Below are 25,903 nucleotides of genomic sequence, written 5' to 3' on the forward strand. Positions count from 1 at the left end.
TTTATAATGTAAGTTACTTCAACACTATTGTGTTATTTAGTGATACTTATGTATTTTACATTATTAAATATATTATATTCAACAAAATTGTGCTAAAGCCATTCTAACTTTTTTTGTATTTTTAATATAAGGAGTATTCAAAAGTATTCAACTTTTGATTAGAATGAAGTAGTCTCCTTGATAATCCACACAACTTTCAGTCATTAAAACATTTAAATACAGTTTTTGGAATTTTGACCAGCCGTTCTGTCATATTCTGCATGCTCTCTTCTCTTGGCTCAAATCGGGTACTTTTTAGAGTCATTTTGTATGAGAAACAACCAAGGAATGGCCACAAAACGTTATATCGGGTAAATAAGGGATTTGACGTGAACGTGAACGAAACACATGAATATTGTGTTTAACAAGAAAACATTGAACCAAATGGAGCGAATGAGCAAATTTGATAATTTGTACCTCATATTATCATGAGGGCGACCGAAGAACCTCCTGGTAACACTCTTCAATAATGTTTGATCTTCCGGTCAAAAATTACATCCAATATAACTTTGGCTTTGCTGTGAGAACACTATGTGCATCGAACCCATAGATCCATATGTTGTCCATGTACAGTCTAAGTAACTATTTTTACTCATCTTGATAGCATTTTTTTAGGTATTCAACATTGTTATATTTTTTACTATTTACTATTTTTTACTAGACTCCAACAATTTTTAATAATACTTAATTAAGAAGAGCGTACTGGCCACTTTAATATTAAGTCTTGAATATGGTGTTCTGAATAATAGTCTTTAACGAATTTCGCAGTATTGACTTGCTGAAAAATATAACTCTGACTGACAATTTATGTTCCATATTTAGTCAACTTGGTCGATCAATTTAATATAACATATACTAATAATTTTCCCGGAAATTTATTTTATTTGTGTCTTTCCTTCAAAACCCATAGCAGCCCTATACATAAAATATCCCTCATCCAGTCTTGTGCAAATTAAAATTATTTAATCTTAAATTATGATAGTAATATTTATGTCCATCAGAGCTATCCAAATTGATTTTTTTTCGTCCGAAAATAATATATGGCGCCACTTTTTTATAATATATGTTCTACGACAAGTTAAATCTGATGTTCTTATGTTGTTATTCTAATGTTCTTCATTATTTCTGTTATGTTTTTCACCAAAAGGTAGTCTCTGTAAAACTTTCTTCTTATGTTCCTAGCATCATGTAGGAGACGTCGAACATCTCTTACATTTGTTTTTGCGCCAATTGTAGAAGCTATTTCATTCCCTGTTAACATAAAATCTCAAGCAACTCGCAAAATTACTAGTCTATATCTATAATTTATCACTCTTGGGTAGTCTCCTTGATTTTTTATTTCAGTTTCTGGATCTTTTAAACAATTCTTGATGATTCGCTATTTGTGTTACATTACATTTTTGTTTCTATAAATTACTGATTATATTAATATTACCAGTGCCAAATTTGTTTTCCATTAAACATGATGAAGAAGTAATCTTGAAAAACGTTTGGTATTCACAAAACAAGAAGAGCATGTATTAATCGTTTGCTGGGCAACTGCACACTGCATGTTTTATAGTTTTATCGCGTCGTTAGGTGCTACCTGATAAACCTGCAGAACAAGTTGGATCTTACAGGCCTGTTTCGCTGCTACCTGCCATATCAAAATTATTTAAGAAACTGTTGTTAAAACGTATTAAAATATCTATAGAAATATCAGATTTTCAGTTTGGATTTCGACATCATCACTTGACTATCACCCAAGTGCACAGAGTAACAACGGTTGTTGAAGGAGACCAATTTTCCTGGACATCTTGCAAGCTTTCGACCGGGTATGGCATTTGGGATTAATCTAGAAAATGAGCAAATTACTACCGCGGAATTACTATCGACTTCTAGAATCATATCTTTTCGAGAGAAAATAAGTCTAGCATGAAGAGGCATTCTCAACAATTAAACCTATTTCGGGTGGAGTTCCACAGGGTAGTGCCTTGGGACCATTACGGACGACACCGCTATTATGATAAAATAGATATCTGTCTAAGGCTGTAGAAAAAGTACAAGTAGCAGCCAACATGATCCACAAAGGAACTAGAGACCGAACAATACAGCTTAATAACTACAAATCTGCCCATATTTATTTTACGTTGCGGCGAAATAACAACAACCTAATTATATCACTTGTCAGATACCCGATTCCTCAAGCAGAATCAGCTAAATACCTGGACATGCATCTGGATCGTAGATTAAATTGGCAAGATCATGTTAGACTGGTTAGTTTGGTGTAAATTTCATTTCAAATTTACCCTATTTATCAACACTTTTTATCATAAACTTGAATACCAACAGAAATAAAACACCTCTTTATTTTAAAAATATATTTCGTTACAGTCTCAAAACTTTTCGATACGTCATTAAGAACTACAAAGAGAATATCATTATTTTACTTAATTTTATAGAAGCATCATCGCTTGTGTAACATTAACGGTTTAAATAAAATATTCCAATTCGTACTAAATTCACGTTACACTTTCGGTACACTTAACAGAGCAATTTCCAGTGTTCAGTGTAAAATCATTAGTATTTGCTTTTATAGCGTAATAAACGAAAAAAGCTGAACATAAATAAACAATATTATAGGGCGTTTTGGAACTTAGCAATAATTTAAGCATTGGATGATTAACCAACGATGGCTTTGCATTGTCTGTAACGTTCTCCGTATGGTTCGGGCAGTGGTACTCCTTTGCATCCGTATCCTCCGATTTTGTGAATGGAGGCGAAGTCGTCGCAGTCGATTTTTCCGTCACCGTTGCAATCCTAACAAAAAAATAAATTAAACAGTTGAAACTATACTACAAATCAAATAGGCGTGAAATTTTGCTTCCGTCATTTTCTTGCAGACACGAAATACATATAAAATCTAATAAATAAGATCGAATTATTATCGAAACTGAATACATCTTTCATTCAAAATTTAAATTTCTATGTACACAACAAAACTTATCTTTTACTTTTAATGTAGTTCTTTGCTCATCTACGTTTTGAAAGATTTATAGCTTTTCACATCCCTTGGATTACTGTTATGTAATTGATTGCTGTTATATGTTTGCTTCCACATACTTCAGCTACTTTTAATTCAGTTTTTATACCTTCCCCTTGTCTTGTGTTCATGTTACGATTTTATATATAAACATGACTACATTGTCTTGTAACCCTTCCCTTGCATCATCTATTTTTGGGCGCATGTTTATCTGCAATATAGTTTTCATATATCTCTATATTGCCTTCTACATTTTATCTAATTCTGTTTTCCTCATATTATTTGACACTGTGGCACGATACTGCAAATTAGGCACTGTGATTTGTTTATTATTCAGACATTATGAGTATGATGTTATCTAATTCTCTATTTGTCAAAGAAATTTCGTTTTTTTTTTTCTAATTTTATATAAGAAACATTAGCAAACCATCCATTGTGATCCTCAAATATTTAATTATTGAGACTATTTCCAGTTCACTACTACCATTCTTCTATTTTCACATAACCAGCACTCTCACCTGCTCAGCGCAGTTTGATATACGATGGCAAAAAACGTATAGCTACCCGGCTTAGTACTGTAATTTCTGTCTCAGCGACACCAACAGAGGCTCGTTAGAAAAATGGCACTTCGAATGTTGCTTGACTGTATAAACTAGAGTTGATAAACTACTGAAAAGATTATCAACGGCAACGAGTGACCACATTCGAGATCTTAATTTGTCATAAGGAAATAAGCACTTCCAGAGTCAATGTTACAATGAGATCTTCTGAAGAATGATGTCAAGATCTCTTACAAGAAAAAATCCAAAAGACAGTCACTTCATGGGCCCACAACGGATTCTTTATATATATTTTTTCAGCAGTTTCAGCATCCATTGCACATCCATTGATAATTCAAAATTAGTGTTAAATGTCTCATGACATAAATATTAATGATTTTATTGGGCAGTAGTATTAAATCACCAGTATCAAAACTCCCCATTTTCTTAAAAAACAATGTTGTGTAATGAATAAATATCTATATTTAATAATTTTACCATTGGATTATATATGGACATATAAAATATGGCGAAGTGGTGAATACTGATTCTAACCTGATATCTATGAATCTCTCATTAGGCAGTGATGAATAATACTTCGAAACATAAATGCTTAAACAAATGTTTTACAAAAACCTCGAAAAAAACGGCGGAAGCAAAACTATGGAAGAAAAAAAACAACGCGTAATTAACTCCTTATTGTGAACAAATCAAAAACGCAAAATCTTATTATTTATACACTTTTATGCTAACTAAATTTAAACGTATTTCATACTAACTTGTTGGAATTTGTTCATATATCCTTGAACTGAAAGAGCGGCACAATAAGTATCGCCGGCACAGTGAGCGTAGGCTTGTGGTGCGTCAGGGGATTCCCCATTGATGGTAGGTTTACCGGAATCAGCCCAATAAGCCCAGGTAATTCTGAACGGGCCGCATACGTCACCGCTACAAGAGCTCGAAGTATTACAGGCTGAGATGGCCTCGCAAATGCAGCCCAGACATTGTTGTGTCACGGGAAGGTCGTCGGTGAACACTCCTAAAAAAAGGAAATTAAAATACTTTTAATGCCATTTTTTTTTTCCTTCTGAAATTAATCATATCCAGGAAGCGGGCTTACCCATATCCTTCCTATAAATATGATTCCGATGAGACGTAACCTTGTGCAAAAAATGTATTACTGTATTTTAAATGGTAATGATCTCAGCAGGATCATCACCAAATGTCTATTATTGAAACTTGTGCAGTACTCTTTTGCCCTTCTATAGAACTTAAATCATTTAATACAGTGATAGTCTGATGATCTAAGATCTATTCTATTTAATAGCAATATGACTTTGTGATAAATGCTTTGTTTGTAATATCTATTTCGATTAAAAATTGTTTTTTTCTAGTAAAGAATATCGTTTGTTGTCTTTGTGAAATGCTGTATATTAATCAACAAACTGTTATAGAAAGTCGGTGCTGGATTGCCGATTCAAACGTATATCTACAACCTCTTCAGATCCCAAAAACACCGGAATTATCTAAGGTGTATACTGGTTTAAAAATAGTTCAATACGGCGACACCAAATATTACTTCTAATAATATAACTAACAATAATTGTGTTATTATTTTACTGATCCTAGAAACATTATTGTTCTTGTCAATATTATCAAATTGTCAAATAAAATATAACATTTTAAAACGTAATTTTGTTGAATTATGAACAAATGACAGCTACAAAACAGTTACAAATCGATTTTCTAATTCAAAGCGCAACAAAAATACCGTATTATAGTAACACTTTCAAGCAATGAAGAGCAATCTTTATTTGATTTTTACTCCATCACCCAACCGCAATATTCCTGCAAATTTGCATAGATGTGTGTCGAATCGCAAAATAATTTATTCTGATTTCAATAATCAACGCATAGTAATTCATTTCAATAGAAACACAGTACTTAAATCACATGTTATATTGACCATAAACAGAAAATCGCCCTGATGTCCTTTCTGATATTTATATAATGTGTCTGGTGAGAAAATTACATTTGAACGGTCCACCTACCGTTGCGATAGTAGCGGGTTCGAGTCCTGCTGGGGCATGGTCGTAAATTTATGTTTGTGGTTGTTTAATATTTATGATTGTCCTAGGTAAGAGTGCAAAATCCAACAAGGAAAATGATAACAGTCACGCCAGTAACCAGGCTGGTTAAGACCGGATGTCTTCTGGGATGATTTCTATGTTGGTCACTCGCCAGTTTAGGTTTAATGGCAAGGATCATGGTTCGGACCCCACGTTAAGCAGTAGGTCCAGTCCAGTTAAACTCCCGTTGGTAAAAGGAGACTTTAAAATATAAAAAAATAACATAAATTTATGGCCATACTCATGGCAGTATTCGAACCCGCGACTATCGCTACAATAAGAGGACCGTCCTGTTGCCTTGACCACTGCGTTAACCAAGTCAACTGCTGTCCCTCTCTTGTTAATTCTTCTGGAATATTTTCCAATATATATCTTCCTTTATCTATTAAAACTAGATCATAGATAGATCATAGAAAACTAGATAATGTATAAATTTGGCAGCTGTCGGATCATTAGTTTGTGAATTATAGCATTTTGAGTGAAGCAACTTTTGATATGGTGAAAAAAATGGATAAAAAGGAATTTCCCGCGTTTATGAAATATTTCTTTTTGAAGGGAAAAAATACAGTTGAAGTAAAAACCTAGCTTGATGCCGAATTTATGAACACTGCCCCAGGAAAATCAACCATCAAGGATTGGTATGTTAAGTTTAGACGTGGTGAAATGAGTTTTTGCGTCAATATGTGACAATGGATGAAACATGGCTTCATCATTTAACTTCCACAGTCAATCCGACAGTCATCAGTTCCAAGTCCAATCCGACAGTCATCCGAGTGGACTGCACACGATGAACCCGTTCCAAAACGTGGGAAAACGCAACAGTCGGCTGGCAAGGTTATGGCGTCTGTATTTTGGGATGCGCATGGAATAATTTTAATTGACTACCTTGAAAAAGGAAGGACCATCAACAGCGACTATAAAAATGGCCGCATTTGAAGAAAAAGAAAGTGTACCGTATGACAAGTCAGTGAAAATGATGGCAAATATGTATGAAATGGGGTTCGAATTGCTTCCTCATCCACCGTATTCTCCATCCGTATCTGGCCCCCAGCGACTATTTCCTATTCTCAGATCTCAAAAGAATGCTCACTGGGAAGAAATTTTCGTCGAATGAAGAGGTAATCGCGGAAACTGAGGCCTATTTTGAAGCAAATGACAAATCGTTCTACAAGAATGGTATAGAAAAGTTGGAGGGTCGCTATAATCAGTGTATCACCCTTGAAGGGAATTATTAATATTTAATAAAAAAATAATAATTTTGCCAAAAAATGGGTTTTACTATGGTAGACTTTTCAATTGACCTGTTATTTGGTCAATTTTCCAATTATCCGTTTTACGAATCCATATTGATAATAACCTTCCATTTGCATGTTTCTTGGTCTAGTCTTCTCTGTACCTAATTGGGTTATTCAATAGTGAATTCCTTCTGATTTTTTATTTACCTTTTTAATCCTTTGCTTATTTAGTCTGTTTGTTTTATATAATGTTTTTCTTACGTGAACCCACTTTCTGTACCATATATCGTCCTTATATCGATCTACATTTTCATAAACTTATAAAAGTTTATTTAAAATGTATGTTAAAGTTGTTTCTAGACTGTAAATTGTTTAGTTCAGACGTGTCGATCGTGTTTGTGAACGGTACATTTTTTTTTGGCGACACGGATGTGGACCTGAAGAACGTTTTTAACACAAAGCTCAATTTCATAAATAAAATGTTTTTGTTTTGCATAACAGGATTTATAAATGGGGATCTTAACAGTCGGATCTGGAGTCATATACTCACACACACAACACAACAATAATCTCAAATTACCAATGCAAATTGGAATAAAAATCCGACTTGTGTTAATGATCCGTGGTGTCGTAGGAAATTCCGAAATTGAATGGGCGAGTTATTTATGAACTTGTTTTAGATATCCATTAACATAATTTTCTGATTAGCATATAATCTGGGCTTTAGATTAAAAAATAATTAGTATTTTTTAAGGGAAAAATACAAAACTGGTTCTTTTACTAACTTGATTTTAATAGTCAGTCGCTCGTCTTGTTTCACGTATCACATCATCACGTATTATTCTAAATGAATTTGTTTTCGATTCTTTAAGGAAAAAATTGGTATTGTAATAAATATTTCTTGACCATAATTATATTTAAGCTTCCGTATACATGCTCATTCAAAACTAGAAAAGGGACCCATAAATTTACCTAAAACCTTTAAACATTATTGAATTTTAATAGAAGAGGATTTCTATATCCCTTTTATTTTGAAATTCCAACGAAACAGAAGATTCTGATAATTCAAAAGATATCTATGTTAATCCTTGCTATGGAATAAATTAAAAATATAATTTAATTTTAGTCTTATAATAACCTTTTTATACATAAATTCAAGTTTTTCATTATACAACGTAGAATAAAGAATGCAATATTGAATGAGAAAGCGCATCTTCATTTATAAGATTGTTTAAACAATAAAAGCAGTAAAACTAATTGCTATGCAGTCCAAAAGTAATTATTTGATGCACTTTAAGTGAATGGAAAATATTTGGAAGGTGTATTTTACAAAAATAAAACTGGCTGAAATTATGAAGATTTTGATGTTTAATAAATATTCTGCAATCTCCCTTAGTGGACACACTGTATATCTTCAATACGTCATAGCAACAGGTATGAATAATAAGAAACTATATATAAACAAAATCAATGACCGTCAATATAGAACAATAAATTAGAAAATATTTACATAAAACATCACCTATTATAACTTATGTTTATTTACATACATATCCAACAAACTGAAATTCATATAATATACATTTTTAGAAGTGATACAGAAAAAACTTATTTACCAATTACTATTCAACAATTTTATTTACCTAAGAAAATAATAAAAAATTAATCGGATTAAATATTTAGAAAAAACTTAACAAAACTACAGATAACCCGCCCCAAAAACAAATCCATTATCATTTTTAAATAACAAACCACACTCAACAAAAAAAAGCAACCTTTAAATTCACAAGCGCCAGATTTATCCCACGAAATATTATTGTTCTTGTAATGATAAATATTAGAGAAACACTCAAAGGTTAAGCTAACTGGAGTATTCTTATTTATTATTTAGATTATTATAATGACCTTTGTATGTTTAGATAAAATAACATCAATAAGTAATAAATTGTGTAAGAAATACTTAAAATTATTTTATATAGAAGGGCTGTCCTATAGATACTCAAAAACTTCTACAGATGATGCTGATGCCATCAAAAACTACTTATATTTAGTTTACACAGTTACTTTCCAGATGGCCATCAAAATATCCCATACGTTCACCAAGGGGTTTCTTTTCTATCATAGGTTGAAACAAAACATTTTTGTTTATTTTGAGGAACTATTTAAAATTATAATAAGGAAAAAATAGTTTCAAATGGTACATCAATACATAAACATAAACAATACAGAGACAACATTAATTCAAACCAAAATAAGCGTAACATAAAGAACAAAAGAAATGAGAATGAATAAAGAAAAAATAATGAAAATTGAAAACATCCATGCAATGGAAACTATGGAATTTATATTTTAAATACGAAATCCTACTTATCAAATGATAACTTAAGTTATTGGAATGGTGTAAAAAGTTTTGCTAAAAATACAATAAAATACGTCAATATTTCAATATTAGCATCATTAACACCCAAGAATACACAAAAAACAGCCTTTAAAGTCGAGAAACTCCCACATCTGCAAAAAAAATGATTGTTCTTAGAAATATTACACCGATACCAATCACAATGGTTACACTCAATAGGAAGTAAAAAATATGTATTAGAGCGAAATATTTTCATTCAAACCTAATCATAATCGTTCTTAAATGCACACCTTCAAGAAAAGGTTATCCCATTAAACGTATCGAACCGTTTATCAATGAACTTTTCATATGACAAAAAATAATATTACCGCGAAATATATGATATCATCGCTATATCATGGAGTGCTTTGGAACAAGGACGATATATTTTTTATTTTATTCGCATACAGGATCCTGCTCGAAAGAAGAATGTTGGTTTATGACGTAGACGCGACCGATACATGATCCAGTACAAGATTATTTATTAATTAATATTAACGTTACGGTTGGGATCTATCAAGGATACGGTATTGAACAGACTTAGCTCTCTATTAACGTGCAATTGTCTGTTTCTATTTTTGTTCGGTTTATATTAACGTATAAATACTAAAATGTCATAATACAGGATACAGAGAAGCAAACAATTAGATAATTAAATGTTTCAGTTGGATCATTAAATGCATATTTTGTTATTAACAATAGTGTCGTGATTGACAATATTACCATGTTGTTTTTATATTAAAATCAGAAATACTAATGTGTATATGTATATATGTCTATATATATGTATACATATACATATATATATATATATATATATATATATATATATATATATATATATATATATATATATGATGTTTGATTATAAAAGATTTTAAAATCCCATAGTTCTAGTTCGATACTATTAGTCTAAACAACAATATAGGTAATACTTTATACTTTATATGCTTTATAATATATTCTATAAATATATATTTTAAAATATATGGTATATACTTTAAAAATAGAGGTTCTAGAAGGAAGAAGGAAAGAAGAAGAGTTAGAAGAAAAAGAAGAAGTTCGAAGAAGTAGGGTGGAAGTTCTTTGTTCGTCATATTTTGCTTTTTCAGCAGTGAAAATGTAATGAATCAAGTTTGCATAGCTTCTGGAACAAAACGGAATTGAGCCATCTTGGTTACAAGCGATAAAATGGATCACGTGTAAAACTGGCTTCAAAAGAGGCTTGTGGAGATCATTTGGTTCAATTCCCTATCCAAAAACCAGATGTCTTATATCGACGAAATTATAGTTTTATCATAAAAGTGACAAAGGTCATCGATAACAAAGAACACTTATATTATTGATTATTGTTTGAAATTTGAATGAGATCTGACGTAATACATTGTGAATTTTTAAGGTTTGCCTATAATATTTATTGTAGAACTGGTGCATATAAGTCATTATATTATACATAAACGTTGATTTGATTTAATAACAACTGAAGACTCACATAATTTTTTCAATCTCGTTGGCTTGTACTGAAGAAGGACGCAGCTTAAATCAATTAACACACTCAATATTTGTGTAACTGGTACAGCTCAAAAAACAATTGTGAAAATAAACGAAACAAAGTACAAATTGTTGCAACAGCCACCCTTTAGCCAGATTTAGGTCAATCAGATTTCAGAGCATTCACCACAATAAATATATGTATGTTTAACGATTTTCATCAAGAGAATTAATTAAATCAAAGAAAATGATAATGTTTTTCTTGGCGAATAATAAATAATAAATTAAAAATAATAAATGAAACCAAATTTCGTTTGATTACAAAACGATTTTTATTATCTTCTACGTTTAAATATGTTCAACAAATATAATATAAAAACATTAAATTAAACAAAATACATCTTTGGAAACGCAAAAATACGCAAGCATTATTTAAATAATGAAGATAATAAGACAAATTTCAAGAACACGGTAGAAGGACAATAACTCATTATTTGTTTTCGATTTCGTGTTGATTAGTAGCTCGTTGACAGATATTTCAACGAATAGTTCATAGTTCTAATTCGATCTATACGGTAAAATTGAAAAGCGAAATTAAAATACTAAGTAATACCTTTATGTAACACTTTTACTAGCTATATAGAAAACAAACCCAAAAAGTTCGTATAGAGTGAAATGTTATGAAGAAACGACCGAAGGTAAGTTTATACCGATGGGGAATTTTTGCAATATTAATATGTTGTTGCCTCACCTGACATGACACAGAACACCAAGGTGGTACCGATAATGTATTTGATCATGGTTAAAAATGGAAGACACTGAACGTGAACTAAGACGCGTTAAAGTTGATATTGGACTGGCGAAAGAACTGGTACTGGTTCTCAATATATGCATATCCCCTTGCGGAACCAGACACGCGGCCTAGAGAGTTTTAGCATTGCGACTGTAGCAAACGGAACCGTAACATGACAAATTTAGAGAAAACACGCGGATTTCGTATTACGGAAATATTACCGATAATTACTTGCAGTGGCAGTAGAGACAATTTTTTATTTTTAGATGCGTTTTTTAACTGTCACGTCATATGTTACATGGGAATGTACACATAAGTAATAATACTAAAACTATATTAGTTTTTTCTCATAGTACATCTTAAGTATTAATAATTTTAATTGGCAATGTCAAAATCAAGAATAAATCTATGAATACAAGTTGCTGGCTACTCATCGTTTACAAACATTTTAGGAAAAGGATGCGAAATATTGAGCCCTGCTGACTTATATAAATGACAAAAATGGTATTAAAACTGAACGTGTCATTAAATATTTGTCAAAATAGTAACAGTTACTCAGTGAATTTATTCAGTAAAACTAAGAGATTATCGCAGACCCTTTTTGAAGACCACTTTACACCATTAAAAAAGTTTTCCAGAGACCAAAACAAATAATAGTCGGGTGGGGCAAGGTCCGGGTTATGCGGTAGATGAATCAAAAGTTCTCAGTCAATCTCTCTCAGTATTTACTGAGTCACTAAAGATGTCTAGCCTTGTCGTGATGGAATACAACGCCTTTCCTATAGATCAATCTGCCGTTTTTTAATCGCTTGCTGTAATCGCATTAATTGTTGACAATAGGGAGTAAAATTAATGTTTTTCTTCAGCTTCGAGTAGCTTATGATTAAGAATTCCTTTTCGATCCCACCAATCATTTATCACCATCTACCCTGGCATCAATGCTGACTTTGCAACCGCTTGTGAAGAGTCTCCAAGCTTTGTAGCCGATGTTTTTCACACATTATCGTCGTATTTTTCATTACTTACAATCATCCATGTCAAATGGGATTTATTTTCGTTTCAGCAGCGATTAACAAATGTAAACTTCAATTAAATTTCAATTCATGTGGAGACAAAGTAGAATTAACATCGACCTTCTTGTTGTATTTAACTTACGTAAATGGTCGAAAATAAGTCATACTTTACTTCGTTTAAACATTTCGATCTTAGTCCTTTTTTCTGCTAGCACTCACCCTGTTTATTATTGATTACTGTACATTTTTTTTTTTAGTTATTGAATCTCTTCATTTTTATTCTATGTTCATTCTCAACTATTTTTACTAGTAATGATATGATTTTTTTCTGTTATTTTACCATTGACCTGTGCGCTATGCAATATTACAGGCGATTTCAGAAGAATGTATATTTTTGTCATATTGTCTTTGATCCCTACATCTCGTGATACGATAATTCCGAAATAATTAAGACTTTCTATAGTTTCTAGTTCACAGTTTCCAATTTTATTGTTTCTTTCTCAAAATTTTCTTTTCCAACTCTCTTTATTTCGTTAATTTTCTACAAACTAGTATGGAAATCTATCAAGATTCTTAACACCAAAAATCATTCAAAAAATTTACCAATGAAATGAAATGGTTATGCCGACTATCCGAAAGGTTGAACAAAAGAGAAAATGTTACATATTCCGAATACAGAAAAATATACAAAGGAATTTTAAGCTAAATTTTAACTATATTGTATAAGTAGAAATTGAGATATCACATGAATTATATCGAAATGAAGTTTTACTCCAAAAGTAGCATTTTTAAGAGCAGAAATCAAGGCAATCAACTTAAGCTTCGTAACGTCTGACAGCACATGTATTAGCCTCAATTTCTAAAGTAACAGGTTAATTGAAAAGTCCCAGGCCTGACACATAGATGGCTCTACTAAAATTAAATCCACATGTTTTTTAGTTAGCTCTAACCCTCAAAAGATGCGTGTATAAATTTGACAGCTGTTTTATCATTAGTTTGTGAATTATAGCATTTTGAGTAAAACAACTTTTGTTATTGTGAAAAAAATGGATAAAAAGGAATTTCACGTGTTAATAAAATATTGCTTTTTGAAGGGAAAAATACAACTGAAGCAAAAACTTGGCTTGATGCCGAGTTTCCGGACACTGCCCCAGGAAAATCAACCACCAAGGATTGGTATGCTAAGTTTAGACATGGTGAAATGAGCCAGTGGACGCCCAGAAGAGGTTGTTGTCAAGAAATATTTAAAAAATTAACAAGATGATTTTGAATGACCGTAAATTGAAATTGAATGAAATAGCAGATACTCTAAAGATATCAACTGAACATGTACATCATATCATTCACAAATATTTGGATGTGAGAAAGCTCTGTGCAAAGTGGGTGGCGCGCGAGCTCACTTTTGACCAAAAACAACAACGAGTTAATGATTTGGAGCAGTGTTTGAAGATGATCAAGCGTAATAAACCCGAGTTCTTGCATCGATATATGACAATGGATGAAACATGGCTCCATCGTTTCACTTCGAAGTCCAATCGACAGTCATCCGAGTGGACTGCACACGATGAACCCGCTCCAAAGCGTGAAAAAACTCAACAGTCGGCTGGCAAGGTTATGGCGTCTATATTTTGGGATGCGCATGGAATAATTTTCATTGACTACCTTGAAGAAGGAAGGAACATCAACAGCGACTATTACATAGTCCAAACGGACCAGAGTAGATCATTGGACCGTTTGAAGGACAAAATCGCCGAAAAACGGCCGCATTTGAAGAAAAAAAAAAGTGCCGCTTCACCAAGACCATGCACCGCGTTACAAGTCAGTGAAAACGATGTCAAAAATCCATCCATCCACTGTATTCTCCAGATCTGGAAAAAAATTTTCGTCGAATGAAGAGGTAATCGCTGAAACTGAGGCCTATTTTGAAGCAAAGGACAAATCGTACTATAAAATGGTATCGAAAAGTTGGAGGGTTGCTATAATCAGTTTATCACCCTTGAAGGGAATTATGTTGAATAAAAAAAACTAATTTTGCCAAAATAATGTGTTTTACTATGGTAGGCCGGGGACTTTTCAATTGACATGTTAGTATGGTGACTAACATGACTTTTATAATTTTCAATATTGGCAAAAGTATAATAAATAATATGTCCACAAACTCTCATATATCAGTTTAATTATTATCAATAATTTGTCTTTTTGATAAGGATTTTTATGGAGAAAGACAAAGAATATCGCTCCAGTCGACAGATTAGTTACCATGCTCCAAATTCTCTGAAACTCCAAAAATAGTACGCCTTTTCAAAAATTCGCTTAAAAGATCTAAACTATACACCAAAAATATTTTTTAATTTCTAGGCCAAACTATCTTCTTATTTCGATAATTCTAAAAGTTCTGTATACTTTGAACATCCGTAATATTTCGATGTAAAAATGGTTATCTCCCTAAAATATATTTTAAATAATGCATGATTAACCTGTCTTTGCATCTCTTGTATTCACCGTTATAACTTCTAAAACTTGCAAAGAAATATATCGGAATCTGGTTAAACTAGACCCGACCAGTCTGTATCCTATACCAAATTGGATCTAGCCGAGTTACTCATTAATATTTATTCATAAGAGAAAAAAATTACATGGTCTTGTCATCATTATTTTGACTTATTTATCTACACGATTACAAAAACATAGATTCTGGGATTTGAGATTTGAGATTGAGAAGAAACTAAACAAGCAAATCAAAATGGATAATAACAATTTTAACTAAAGACGTATTTAAAGAGGTAATTTATCCCTAAATAATATTACGTACATATTTATATAATATATGATTACTTTCAATTTGTTGAGTAAATAATACAATATTCCAACAGTTTGGTCCCGATAAAGCCCTCGCTAAAATTTTAAGTATACTATGTATAATATTGTACTAGTATTGAATGTTTCACTCTTGCCTTTTACACAATCACAATTATAAACAATAACATAAATATTTTTCCCAGCAGAATTCGAACCTGTGACTATCGCAACGGTATGAAAACGGTCCTGTCGCCTTGACCGCTACGCTAACCAAGCAGGCTGAAATTATACCTGCTCCATCTTAGAAAACCAGAATTTTATATATTTTACTTGTTTTAGAAACGTATGTGGATTTCTTAAGGGTTCTTTTTGATCACACATTATATTTCCCATATTAAACCACTGCTTTTTCTCATTTCCTCTGTTGCTCCTCATTTTATTTTCCTTCATTTTCCTGGCAGCATTTCAATTCAACTTCATTTCACAACGATTTGTCTATGTAACTATAAGCCCTGTTCAATAACAAAGTGAAATCACTCCCAACAAGTGATAATCGAAAGCGGCAGTAGTAAATATGGAGGGTATGATACAAATTCGGACTTGATCATTTTCATATAGTTACGCCCGATATTTTCCAAGCATTCTCCTGACTATCAATCCAAAAATATCAGTTACAATTGATTGCAATGATAATCTTTCAGTTTGAATTTCAATTCCTTTTCTTCGGGCTTCTTCGATTTGTCTAACTATTTTTGAATCGAATCAAACAACACACGATAAAAAGTGGATCAATTACGACGAACGTGGGAAAAAAATATTGTGCGCCGAAAAGCTTCAAAAGCGGATACAAAGCCTGCAATAACGCCAAAGAAGGTGATGTGCTCAGTGAAAATGGAAAGAAATTTGCTCTGAGCTGCTCGAACCTGATCAAACCAAACCATAAATTACTAATACAATTGCAGCATCTTAAAAATAACGGCCAGTATTGATCAATAGGAAAGTCTAAAGTCAATTATAATTGCCTATAAAGCACGTGTGTAAAATCCAATAAGGAACTCAGTTGCGACAATAATAAAGCTGGGCAAGATTAGATATATTTTGGAATGATCCCAAAGATGGATGCCACTCAGTAGGCATAATGCAGAGGACCGTGGTTAGGACTATATATAAATAAACTCTCATTAGAAAAACGTTTAGTGTAAAATATAATTTTGAAATTTAATAATTTAATTTTAACTTTAGTATATATTATTCAAAAATTACTAAATTCTATTCTGAATAATATAAAATTACCGAAAATAAATATAAATGACTTTACTAAAGGTTCTCAGAACTTCTTTGTTATATTACTAATTGCCATGACATTTACGTAAAAAGAATGAGCAATTTAATAAATTTTCAGGTCGCTACTTAAAAATCTAAAATATAAAGTTACTAATAGTTTGTCAACAAAATGAAAAATATTTATATCAGATTTTGATAATCAATCCAACATAGTTGTACAACTAGACAACATACACTAATTTTAAATAAACACATTATATATCATTATGGAATTCTCAATCACTGTCCTTCTGAGTAACCCAGCTATTAGTACATACCATTATAAATATATTCCACCCAATTTATTACCTTGATCTTCAGAACTAAGTTATTCACAATAAGTATCGTCAGCAAATTGAATCAGTTACTCACACATATTACAAAAATTATTTTAAGCTAAAAATGATAGATACTATTTCAATACAAGCTATGAGGCATTGTCTATACCACAAACAATTTAATGGTATAACCGCAGAAACGCTTAATTTTATATTTTACGTTCAAGGGAGTAATCATTAAAAAACTTATGAAAAAAAAAGAAAAAAAAAGAGAAAGAATAAAAGGAAATGAAGGAATATATTAGAATAATACGATGATACTTGTAGAACTAGTACAAAAAGAAACAAAATCGACGAAAAAATTTCAATAGAGATAAATGAATGGAAGGAATGAATATATAACCAAAACGCAAAAATAAAAAAATTGCAATAATTAGAAGCATTAGTAAATAATTAATAACATATCAAAAAGGACATCTATAAAAATAAGAATCTACAAAACATTAATAAGTAATGGAAAGAAAAATATGTAGTAATTCTGATTTAATAAAACAAGCAGTGCTTTATCAATAAATTTTAATTAAATATGAACATATAAAGTAAAAAATATGTTAATTGAATACCTCAAATCACCTAGTCTAAAAATTAAAATGTTTAACCTAAAAATCAACTTATACTACAACTTATGCTTTACTAATAGGTATTTCGGAAAATCTATGGAATTGTTGAAATATCATTCAAAATATATCCACTTATCAATTAATTATTATTATTAGTTTCAGTGAAATTAGGTAAATATGAATGTCACGAAAAATAATGTCAAAAATTTTAACATTTAAATTAATAGAATTTTAATCATGTTTTAAATACAGAATAAAAAATATATTAACGTCATGATAATGATATAAATGATAATAAAATTAGTTAGTTGTGGTATATTACACTACCAATTACATAAACATTTTATATACTAATATGATAAATAATAATACAACAAATAACATACGGTAGGAATCAGAAATTAATAAAAAGGACACGCAAAAATGTCATCTATTAATTTTAGGAATAATGTTTATTGGAAAAAGAAACAAAATGAGTTTATTTCACCTTGACGCTCCCACGTATGGATACGATGAGTACGATTTTTCATTTTGGAATTCTCGATTTCGTTATTTTGCGGTTAATTTACATAAAGACAGGGCGTGTTTTGGTAAATTTTTTATGTGATGTTAACGTTATGCGCAGGATTTTAAAAATGTTGATATTCGTATAACAATCGGCTCTTGATCATAACTAATGGTATATCTTCAAGATTAACTTCTAATCTAATATATTCTCTTGATTTCGAATTTTCCAAGATTTATTTAAATTATTTTACAAATTATGACTACCAACATACAATACCTAAATAAGTGGAAAAACAGTTTCCTATTTTTTCATGGCATTCTAACCTCAGTTTACAACTTAACCTTAAAATAAAATCAGCTTCGTACTAGAAAATATTTTGTAGAAGTAAATCGAAATGCGACACGCCAGTTTTATAGCAAGAACAGTTTTTGTCCAAAACAATGACGTTGAAGCAGCTTGTAGAGTTTTAAATAGAATATTAGGTCGTGAGGGTATTTTAGATCAATACAGAAGATGTCGTTATTACGAAAAACCCTATCAGGTAACAAAACATATGAATTACTATTTTAAAATTAATGATAATTGGTATGCTTTATTCTATTTTTAGTATAGAAGACGTGTTAATTTTGAAAAATGCAAAGCCATATACAATGAAGATATGGAAAGGAAAATTCAATTTATTCTAAGGAAAAATCGTGTAGATCCATATCCAGGTTGTTTGTAATTTTATGTAGTTTATTTTAGTATCCAGTTTGATTTATGCCTGTATAGTTCTTTTAATATAAATTTGAATTGTTTTAAAAGGAAATAGATTTTTACTAATATTTACCAGTTGTAGCTCTAAAGAAACTTATTTTATGTCACTCATCATTCAAATAAGTTTTTTCTTTTCGCAAATATACTTTGATACACTTAACAAGTGATTTATTTAAGTTTAAAAATGTACATTGAACTGCATTTTGGATCATATTCACTTAAAGTAAACTGATGTGGACAGATAAAAAGTGACAACAATTTGTTTTGTATGGTTAACTAGATTTTTCATTTACTAAAAAAAATACAGTATTATTATTAGTGTAATACAATATTATTAGTGTAGTGTTGCACAATAGATTTTGATTTTGGTATTTTGATCCCTGTAAAATATAACTTATTTTAAATTTCACTTTTTCTGCTGTATTTTTTTTAAATTTTTAAAGTTAAATTAACACACATCAAATATATAATAGATAAATTTAACATATTCAAACCTTCAAAATAAATGAATATGCCCTCGGATATAAAATAATAAATTAAAAGTATTTATATCAGAACTCCCCTGTCGTTTCAACGGTTGCATTCTATGCTTTTTATAGTAACTTTCATTTATTTCAGTATTGTGTATATTTTCGTTTTTTTATGGTTCAAGTTAAAAATAATCAAACCTACATAATATTTAAATATAACATATTTATTTAAAGCTTAAAAATAAAAATAATTTGAAATATATAAGAAATATTGTATACATCCTACCACGACATAAAGCATATTATCAGAATGATATTAATTAAATGGATTCAGGTTTTTATCACAATTGTAGTCTTCTCTGAAAGGGTTTGTTTCATCCAACTCATCATCAGAGTGAAATGGATTTTTTTTCTCATCATAAATGTCCACTTCAAAAGGGTTAACTGAAGCGGTAGCTTTTTTCGAGGCACCATTTTTTTGTTCGTACTTTTTTATTTTTAACTGCGCCGATTTATTTGAAGATGTTGACGTTACAGAACTACCATATCTGATAACAAATTTCTGGTTTATATGTGTTAATACCTTTTATAGATATATACATACCGGCTTTCTTGGAGTCGTATTCTCGCTTCTGAGACGGAATCAAGACTAATTTGGCTATTTGTATTTTCACTTTGTCGAATTCTAGCTTCCGCACCGGGTCCGTAATTTTTATAATTCTGATCCAGCTTCGGCGACGACTTTGGTTGAGTTTTGGTATCGATGAAACTTGTTAACCCTAATGTTTTCTCCACAGTTTCGTCTCTATTATATAACAAAAAAATTAAATAACACCAATGATTAGTGAAAAAGCTATACCTCAAAACTTTAAAATTGTAAAAAACACCTCGGCCGAAATATTCGGCAGCAACGGAAAATCCGTCCTGAGCCTTCTCGAGTTGTGAGTGGAAAGTTTCGTGTAAATCCTTGTTATATTCCCTAAAGATAAAACTATTTTAGTCGCGTATAACAGCCAGCAATAAAATATGTACCTAGCTTCCAGTAGCTCCCGAAGACTTATGTTCTTAGGTCGGCAGGTGATGCACTCGTTGTCATCATCCGAAAAAGTTTGAAAGCAGTGCTGGTGGAAGCTGTGACTGCAAAGAAAATGAATGGTCGGCAGTTCCAAAGGATGGTGACATGCGGCACATCTTGAACCTAATAAATAAAAGTGACATAATGAACACTTTAAAAAATAAAATCCGTTACAAAATTACTTGTTATAAAAGTAACACCACTCTTCAACGCATCCAGTTGTTCTTTGAGCTTATCGGTATCTCTCTGGTAATTATTCGTGAGTTCCGAAGTCTCGTTGATTTTTTTGTTTTCCTGTTGAAATTCGTTCATTATATACGATCGTATATGACCCAGGGTAATCTCAGCATTCCCAGTACCAACTGCGTCTATGACCAGTTGTGGCGAAAACAGCTTTTCTTTCGCTATGACTGTTAAAACCTACGATATAGATCGTTATTCACATCAGCATTAAACGAATTATTATTATTACCTCGTTTAACAATTCAATGGATGGTTGTTTGTTATCTCTAACGCAAGACCATAAAACTTGAACCCATAACGTAGGCTCTTGATGGCCGAACCTTCTACAGCAAGCTAATACCGAGTTTGAATCATTTTTTGATAGATGGTACCTAAATTTACAATAATAATTTAGCAAGAAACGCAGTTAAAATAACATATATGATTTAACAAACTATTTATTAATTTTAAAATATTTAAAGAACTATTTTAATAGAACGATCAAGTATTTTTTGTAATTAAAATTTCTAATATTTTTATTTTGAAGAGAGGGAATATTCTACCAAATAGAAAGCTATAATATTTTTCTCGTTCTTGTTTTTAATTCAATTATACCTTTTTCATAGAGGGTAACAAAGTAGAACAATATTAAAAATGTATTAATCGTATCGTAATTACGAAAAAAAAACTTTGCTCGTCATATTTTTTAGGTCTCTTCTCATTGTCTAAATAGTAAATTAAAATAGAATTGTCCAACAAAGGAATATTTCGATATAACATAGAAGGCTGTGGCCAAAAATGTTACACTATCCATTGGTAATAATCGACGATACTTATCATCATTAAGATTCAAAAAAAAACCACTCGAATTTAATTATGAATAAAATTTGTAATACTTACCTTAATATTTGCTGATAAAGTTTCTGTTCTTCATACAAATACAATATTCCTTCACTAAAACTATGCATGTGACAAACGACTAAGGCCTGAGACTTGTCATATTTAATATCCGGATTTTGCAACAATTTCAGCGTTTTGTGAGCATATTTATTTTTATCGCTAATACCTTTAATTACAACATGAAATAAGTTTTATTTTTCGCCTTAAAAAAATAAGATATTACCTTCCAATTTAGACCAAACATGTAAATAATGTTCCAGTAAAGTATCATACACTGGCATGCTCAAGACACACTCTTCGGATATTAAATGTTCTAAAAATTCTACCAAACGCTCGGATTTATTTAAAAACAGAGGGATAAAATCTTCAGGATCGGCTTTTTGGATAACATCAAAATTTCCTAATGAAATAATCACTATAAACTAAAAGAAATACCGGTAACCAATAGATTACCTGCAATCGCGTTTTCAGAAATGATAGGGCTATTATCCGGTTTGTAGTTTGTACAAAGTCTTTTAAGAAACTGAGTGCTTTCTACTGGAATATTTTCTACTAAAACTTTCCCATATTTTTTCATATAATGTTCCGCCTCCTCGAAATTCAAATTCGAAATGTATTCCAAAACTTCCGAGTATTTTTGATTATCCTCGATTTGAATCTTAATATACCAATCGTGTTTCTCGCGCTTCTTTGCCAACATCAAGGCTTCTGCCGGACTGCCGTGTCTTAAATAAAATTATTATTACAGAAATTGTGCACAAAACATCAATTGTGTAAACATTAATTTTTAACTAATGATGATTAATGATTATTAATAAATGCTTGACTTAAGGCATATCTTAAAATACAAAGTGGATATCAAAGATCAATGAAGGAATACGAGTAATTACTTCATTTTGTTGAAGTGACAGTGGGTGAACAAGAAACTCATATTAACGTTTCTTATAAAGTGATATTTAAAAAACAATAAACAAAAACAAATACTTTTGTGATCGCAGATTTGAAAGTGACTTTCTTGGTATCTGTATATAAGACTCCTACTAAACAGGAAATTAGATTACATAAAATATTATAATTAAGAAACTTATTTTAACAGCAATAATAATTTTAAAAAAAGATCAATTAGAGAACGGTTTATTGAAAAATAGAATGCTAACGGTATCTGAATTAGAGTCTTAACGAAGTGTTAACTAATGGTCATCCAAGATTATGGATTCATGATGATATGTAAATCACTGTATAGTATCCTAATAAGTTATTTTGAACAAAATAAAAAAGTTTGTTAAAGTAAAAATCAGTGTTTTCACTTCCCTGCTATTTCTTGAATGCACCTTGTATGTTACCTGCAATATTATGAACTTTATCCTCACCTGCACACTTTAATAGCAACATCTACATCATAATTTAAATCAGCATCCTTGGAAAGAATAAATTCCTTTAAACTATTCATTTCACCAGAAGAATTATTCAATTTTGTGTAGCAATTCAACAGCAATGTGGTATGATCTTCCGTAGCTTGACCTTGTCGATGTAGAGCCTAACGACTTATTATTTTTAAATTTCGATTAATGGATGAGCAAAAAGTAATTTCGGCTTTTGCATGTTTTTTCAGAACGAAATTATTCATATACGTTTCAAAAACTAATATGCCGTTTTCATAGAGCATTCTAGAGGACTCTCAAATCCATGTAGTATGACTTGATTGAACAAGTATTATTACATATATGTGACTTTAAAGCCATTTATTAGAAAAAAACCGAAACTACTTTGACAACCTTGTATATGAAAAATCTAACTTACCTGCAAGTACATCGTCAATTTGTCCAAATGCTGTGTATCCAGAAAGGTTCGTATAACAAAACTTGGTTCAAGTTTTCCAATAGTCTTTATGTACTGCTCAATAGCTCCAGAATAGTCTCCTTTCTCACAGAGGTGGTCACCATATTGTTTGAAAATATCAACTAGACCATCGGAATCGTACTGTTGGGATTTGGCAATTCTAATTGCAATATCGTACAAATTCTTTTTAAATAAGAGAGAAAGCTTTGATTGTAGATCATTCTCATTCAGATGATATACGTTGCTGTCTTGATCGATAATGAAAAATGAACCCCACTCACTGAAAACAGCACTGGAACAAAAACAAATTGTAACTATAAATATCAAATAATTAAACCATTAAATTACTTTATATTGGGTAATATTCCAGAAAAAACGATAAATTTATTGTATATATCCAAAACTGTAATTAAGTCTTCCTGACTAGCTGGAGTCCCTGTACCCGTTGAGGAATTTGCATAACCCAGTCGATTACTTTTTGATATTATAATTAAATAGCTACGGAACCATTCCAGCATTATTTTTTCACCTTCTATAGCGTAACAAGGCCCTCTTCCATCTGATGTGTAACAATACACTGCCTGAAAAATAATCTGTCAATCTGATAAAATAAAACAACATTAAACCTACATCCTTTCTGGCGACCATAAAATGATTTTCTTGCATAGACTCTGCTAAAACTGTACATCTTTTGTTACAACCTATATTATCAAGAGGACACTAAAAATTAATATGTTAGTTCAATATCAAAAAACATGTATTAGAAATTACCTGTTGCTCTTTATCTTTATAAGTAATATCAAAAACAATTACAGCACGATCCGTTGCAACAAAAAGAAAACTTTTATTACCTGATATTTTAAAAGCTAACCCGGTAATTTCAGACTTGGCATTAGAAGAAATTTTCAAACACTTTTGTTTTGAACTTCGATCTCTAGTAATATCACCCCTGTAATTACAAATAAGTTATGTTATTTTTTATTCCTATTTGAATTAAAGTAAATCCATCAGTAACAAACCATTTAAGAGAAGCTTTAAAAGAGAATTTGATGTGCCTCGATTATTACTATAGTCATTGCAAAAAAAAATAAATTATATTTCTTATTGTAAAATCCGAATTTCTTAATAGCTATTACAAAGAAGTAGCAACATGCTACTAGCAAAGTTAGACCAAATAGACAAACAAAATGTGGCTGTAGCGAATATAGTATTCCATTATTAACACACAATTGGTACTTCTTGATTTATGACTTGTGGCCTATTCACCATTCAAGTCACAATTTGCCACTTCTTATATCTACATTATATTATCAAACCTATTTAATAAACATTTTAAAACATGCAGAACTACCAAAAGATTTTCATGTATGATATGTATGTTCATCCCTACCTATACAACACTAAAGAACCATCAACAAAGCCAATTGCCATGAACTGTGAGCTATCATGTACAGCTAACACACTAACTTGAACAGGTCTGTTGTCAGCTAATGCTCTAGTTACTCTATAGCAAAATGGTGAATTATTTTTATCCAATCTACTTGTATCCCAAACTTTTATTAGTGGGTTGACACCTGGCTCATCATTCTAATACAAAAAAATTATCTATTAAATTAAAAATATTATATTAGATATTTTCACACCAGCTATACTTACACCTATTGTGACCAAAATTGGAGAATTTCGTAGTTGGTATGTATGACTAATGGAAATTTCATAAGCCCTAAAAGAAACAGCATTCCAAGATCTTGAAATTATGTAAACTTGTCCAACAGAATCACCTATTATTAAATGATTGTTTCCAGATGATGAGGTTACAATTGTACATTCCTATCAACCAATATACTTCATAATATGAGATAATCATTAGTAATTAATATTATACCTTCAATAAATTTGAAAGATGTCCATCATCTATATTTTTTTTTAAAAGAAAAAACGGAAATTTTCTCCACTAAAACACCAATCGAAATTATAAAAATGAAAAACATTGTATACAAATAGTATACCTCTAAAAATGCCATTATTCTATATGCATTTACTACCAAGAAAAAATATAATCAATAACTAACAATCATTTAAAGATCAGATCATAACAATAAACAGCTGTTTTTTCGACATTAGATTGAAATGAGACATCTATTGATACACGCCATAATTACAGCTATACAGAGTAGATTTCTTTTTAAAACCTCCAACTTTTAAAATAACAGTATAAAGTTGGCAATTTTTTGTGTATAAATTTTACTTTACTCATGTTCATTATGAAATATTATTGAAAGGTTTCATTGTTGTAATTTTATTTCAAATTGAAGTATAAATGTTATATTTCCTTAAAACATTTCATTAGTCAACACAATTATTATTGTATGCACAATTATTTTAGCACAAATTATTTTGTTTCATTAGTTAACATTGATATTAAAAATTTGATTATACTTTCAAAAATAATTA

At 30.8% G+C, this 25,903-nt stretch overlaps 3 protein-coding genes across 5 annotated transcripts; 1 reads left to right on the forward strand and 2 right to left on the reverse strand.

Moving 5' to 3' along the window:
• Positions 1 to 2,384: 2,384 nt before the first annotated feature.
• Positions 2,385 to 11,764, reverse strand: LOC143202124 (lysozyme). Its single transcript, XM_076413413.1, has 3 exons — positions 11,605 to 11,764; positions 4,380 to 4,639; positions 2,385 to 2,838 (listed from the first exon to the last, which is right to left on the reverse strand). The coding sequence occupies exons 1-3, from the start codon at positions 11,651 to 11,653 to the stop codon at positions 2,701 to 2,703; spliced, it is 447 nt and encodes a 148-aa protein (XP_076269528.1). The 5' UTR covers positions 11,654 to 11,764; the 3' UTR covers positions 2,385 to 2,700.
• A 6,386-nt stretch (positions 11,765 to 18,150) lies between these two features.
• On the forward strand, positions 18,151 to 18,995 carry mRpS21 (mitochondrial ribosomal protein S21). 2 transcript variants are annotated; one of them, XM_076413446.1, is made up of 3 exons: positions 18,151 to 18,269; positions 18,570 to 18,728; positions 18,795 to 18,995. In XM_076413446.1, the coding sequence occupies exons 2-3, from the start codon at positions 18,582 to 18,584 to the stop codon at positions 18,909 to 18,911; spliced, it is 264 nt and encodes an 87-aa protein (XP_076269561.1). In that variant the 5' UTR covers positions 18,151 to 18,269; positions 18,570 to 18,581; the 3' UTR covers positions 18,912 to 18,995. The 2 variants fall into 2 exon arrangements, with proteins under 2 accessions (XP_076269561.1, XP_076269551.1); XM_076413436.1 differs by lacking the exon at positions 18,151 to 18,269 and adding an exon at positions 18,280 to 18,358.
• Positions 18,996 to 19,621: 626 nt separating this feature from the next.
• Vps11 (Vacuolar protein sorting 11) lies at positions 19,622 to 25,576 on the reverse strand. 2 transcript variants are annotated; one of them, XM_076413229.1, is made up of 19 exons: positions 25,459 to 25,528; positions 25,335 to 25,403; positions 25,231 to 25,279; positions 25,106 to 25,172; positions 24,840 to 25,036; positions 24,221 to 24,398; positions 24,080 to 24,169; positions 23,798 to 24,030; positions 23,411 to 23,741; positions 22,981 to 23,147; positions 22,064 to 22,335; positions 21,834 to 22,010; positions 21,611 to 21,776; positions 20,961 to 21,102; positions 20,671 to 20,908; positions 20,446 to 20,611; positions 20,273 to 20,392; positions 20,018 to 20,218; positions 19,622 to 19,961 (listed from the first exon to the last, which is right to left on the reverse strand). In XM_076413229.1, the coding sequence occupies exons 3-19, from the start codon at positions 25,275 to 25,277 to the stop codon at positions 19,730 to 19,732; spliced, it is 3,024 nt and encodes a 1,007-aa protein (XP_076269344.1). In that variant the 5' UTR covers positions 25,278 to 25,279; positions 25,335 to 25,403; positions 25,459 to 25,528; the 3' UTR covers positions 19,622 to 19,729. The 2 variants fall into 2 exon arrangements, with proteins under 2 accessions (XP_076269344.1, XP_076269336.1); XM_076413221.1 differs by having other exon boundaries at positions 25,106 to 25,279; positions 25,459 to 25,576.
• Between the last annotated feature and the right edge of the window lie 327 nt (positions 25,577 to 25,903).

The sequence above is a fragment of the Rhynchophorus ferrugineus genome, unplaced genomic scaffold (assembly GCF_030347505.1).
Source record: "Rhynchophorus ferrugineus isolate W39M unplaced genomic scaffold, kcgeb_rfMv2 rfM1, whole genome shotgun sequence".
Taxonomy (NCBI): domain Eukaryota; kingdom Metazoa; phylum Arthropoda; class Insecta; order Coleoptera; family Curculionidae; genus Rhynchophorus; species Rhynchophorus ferrugineus.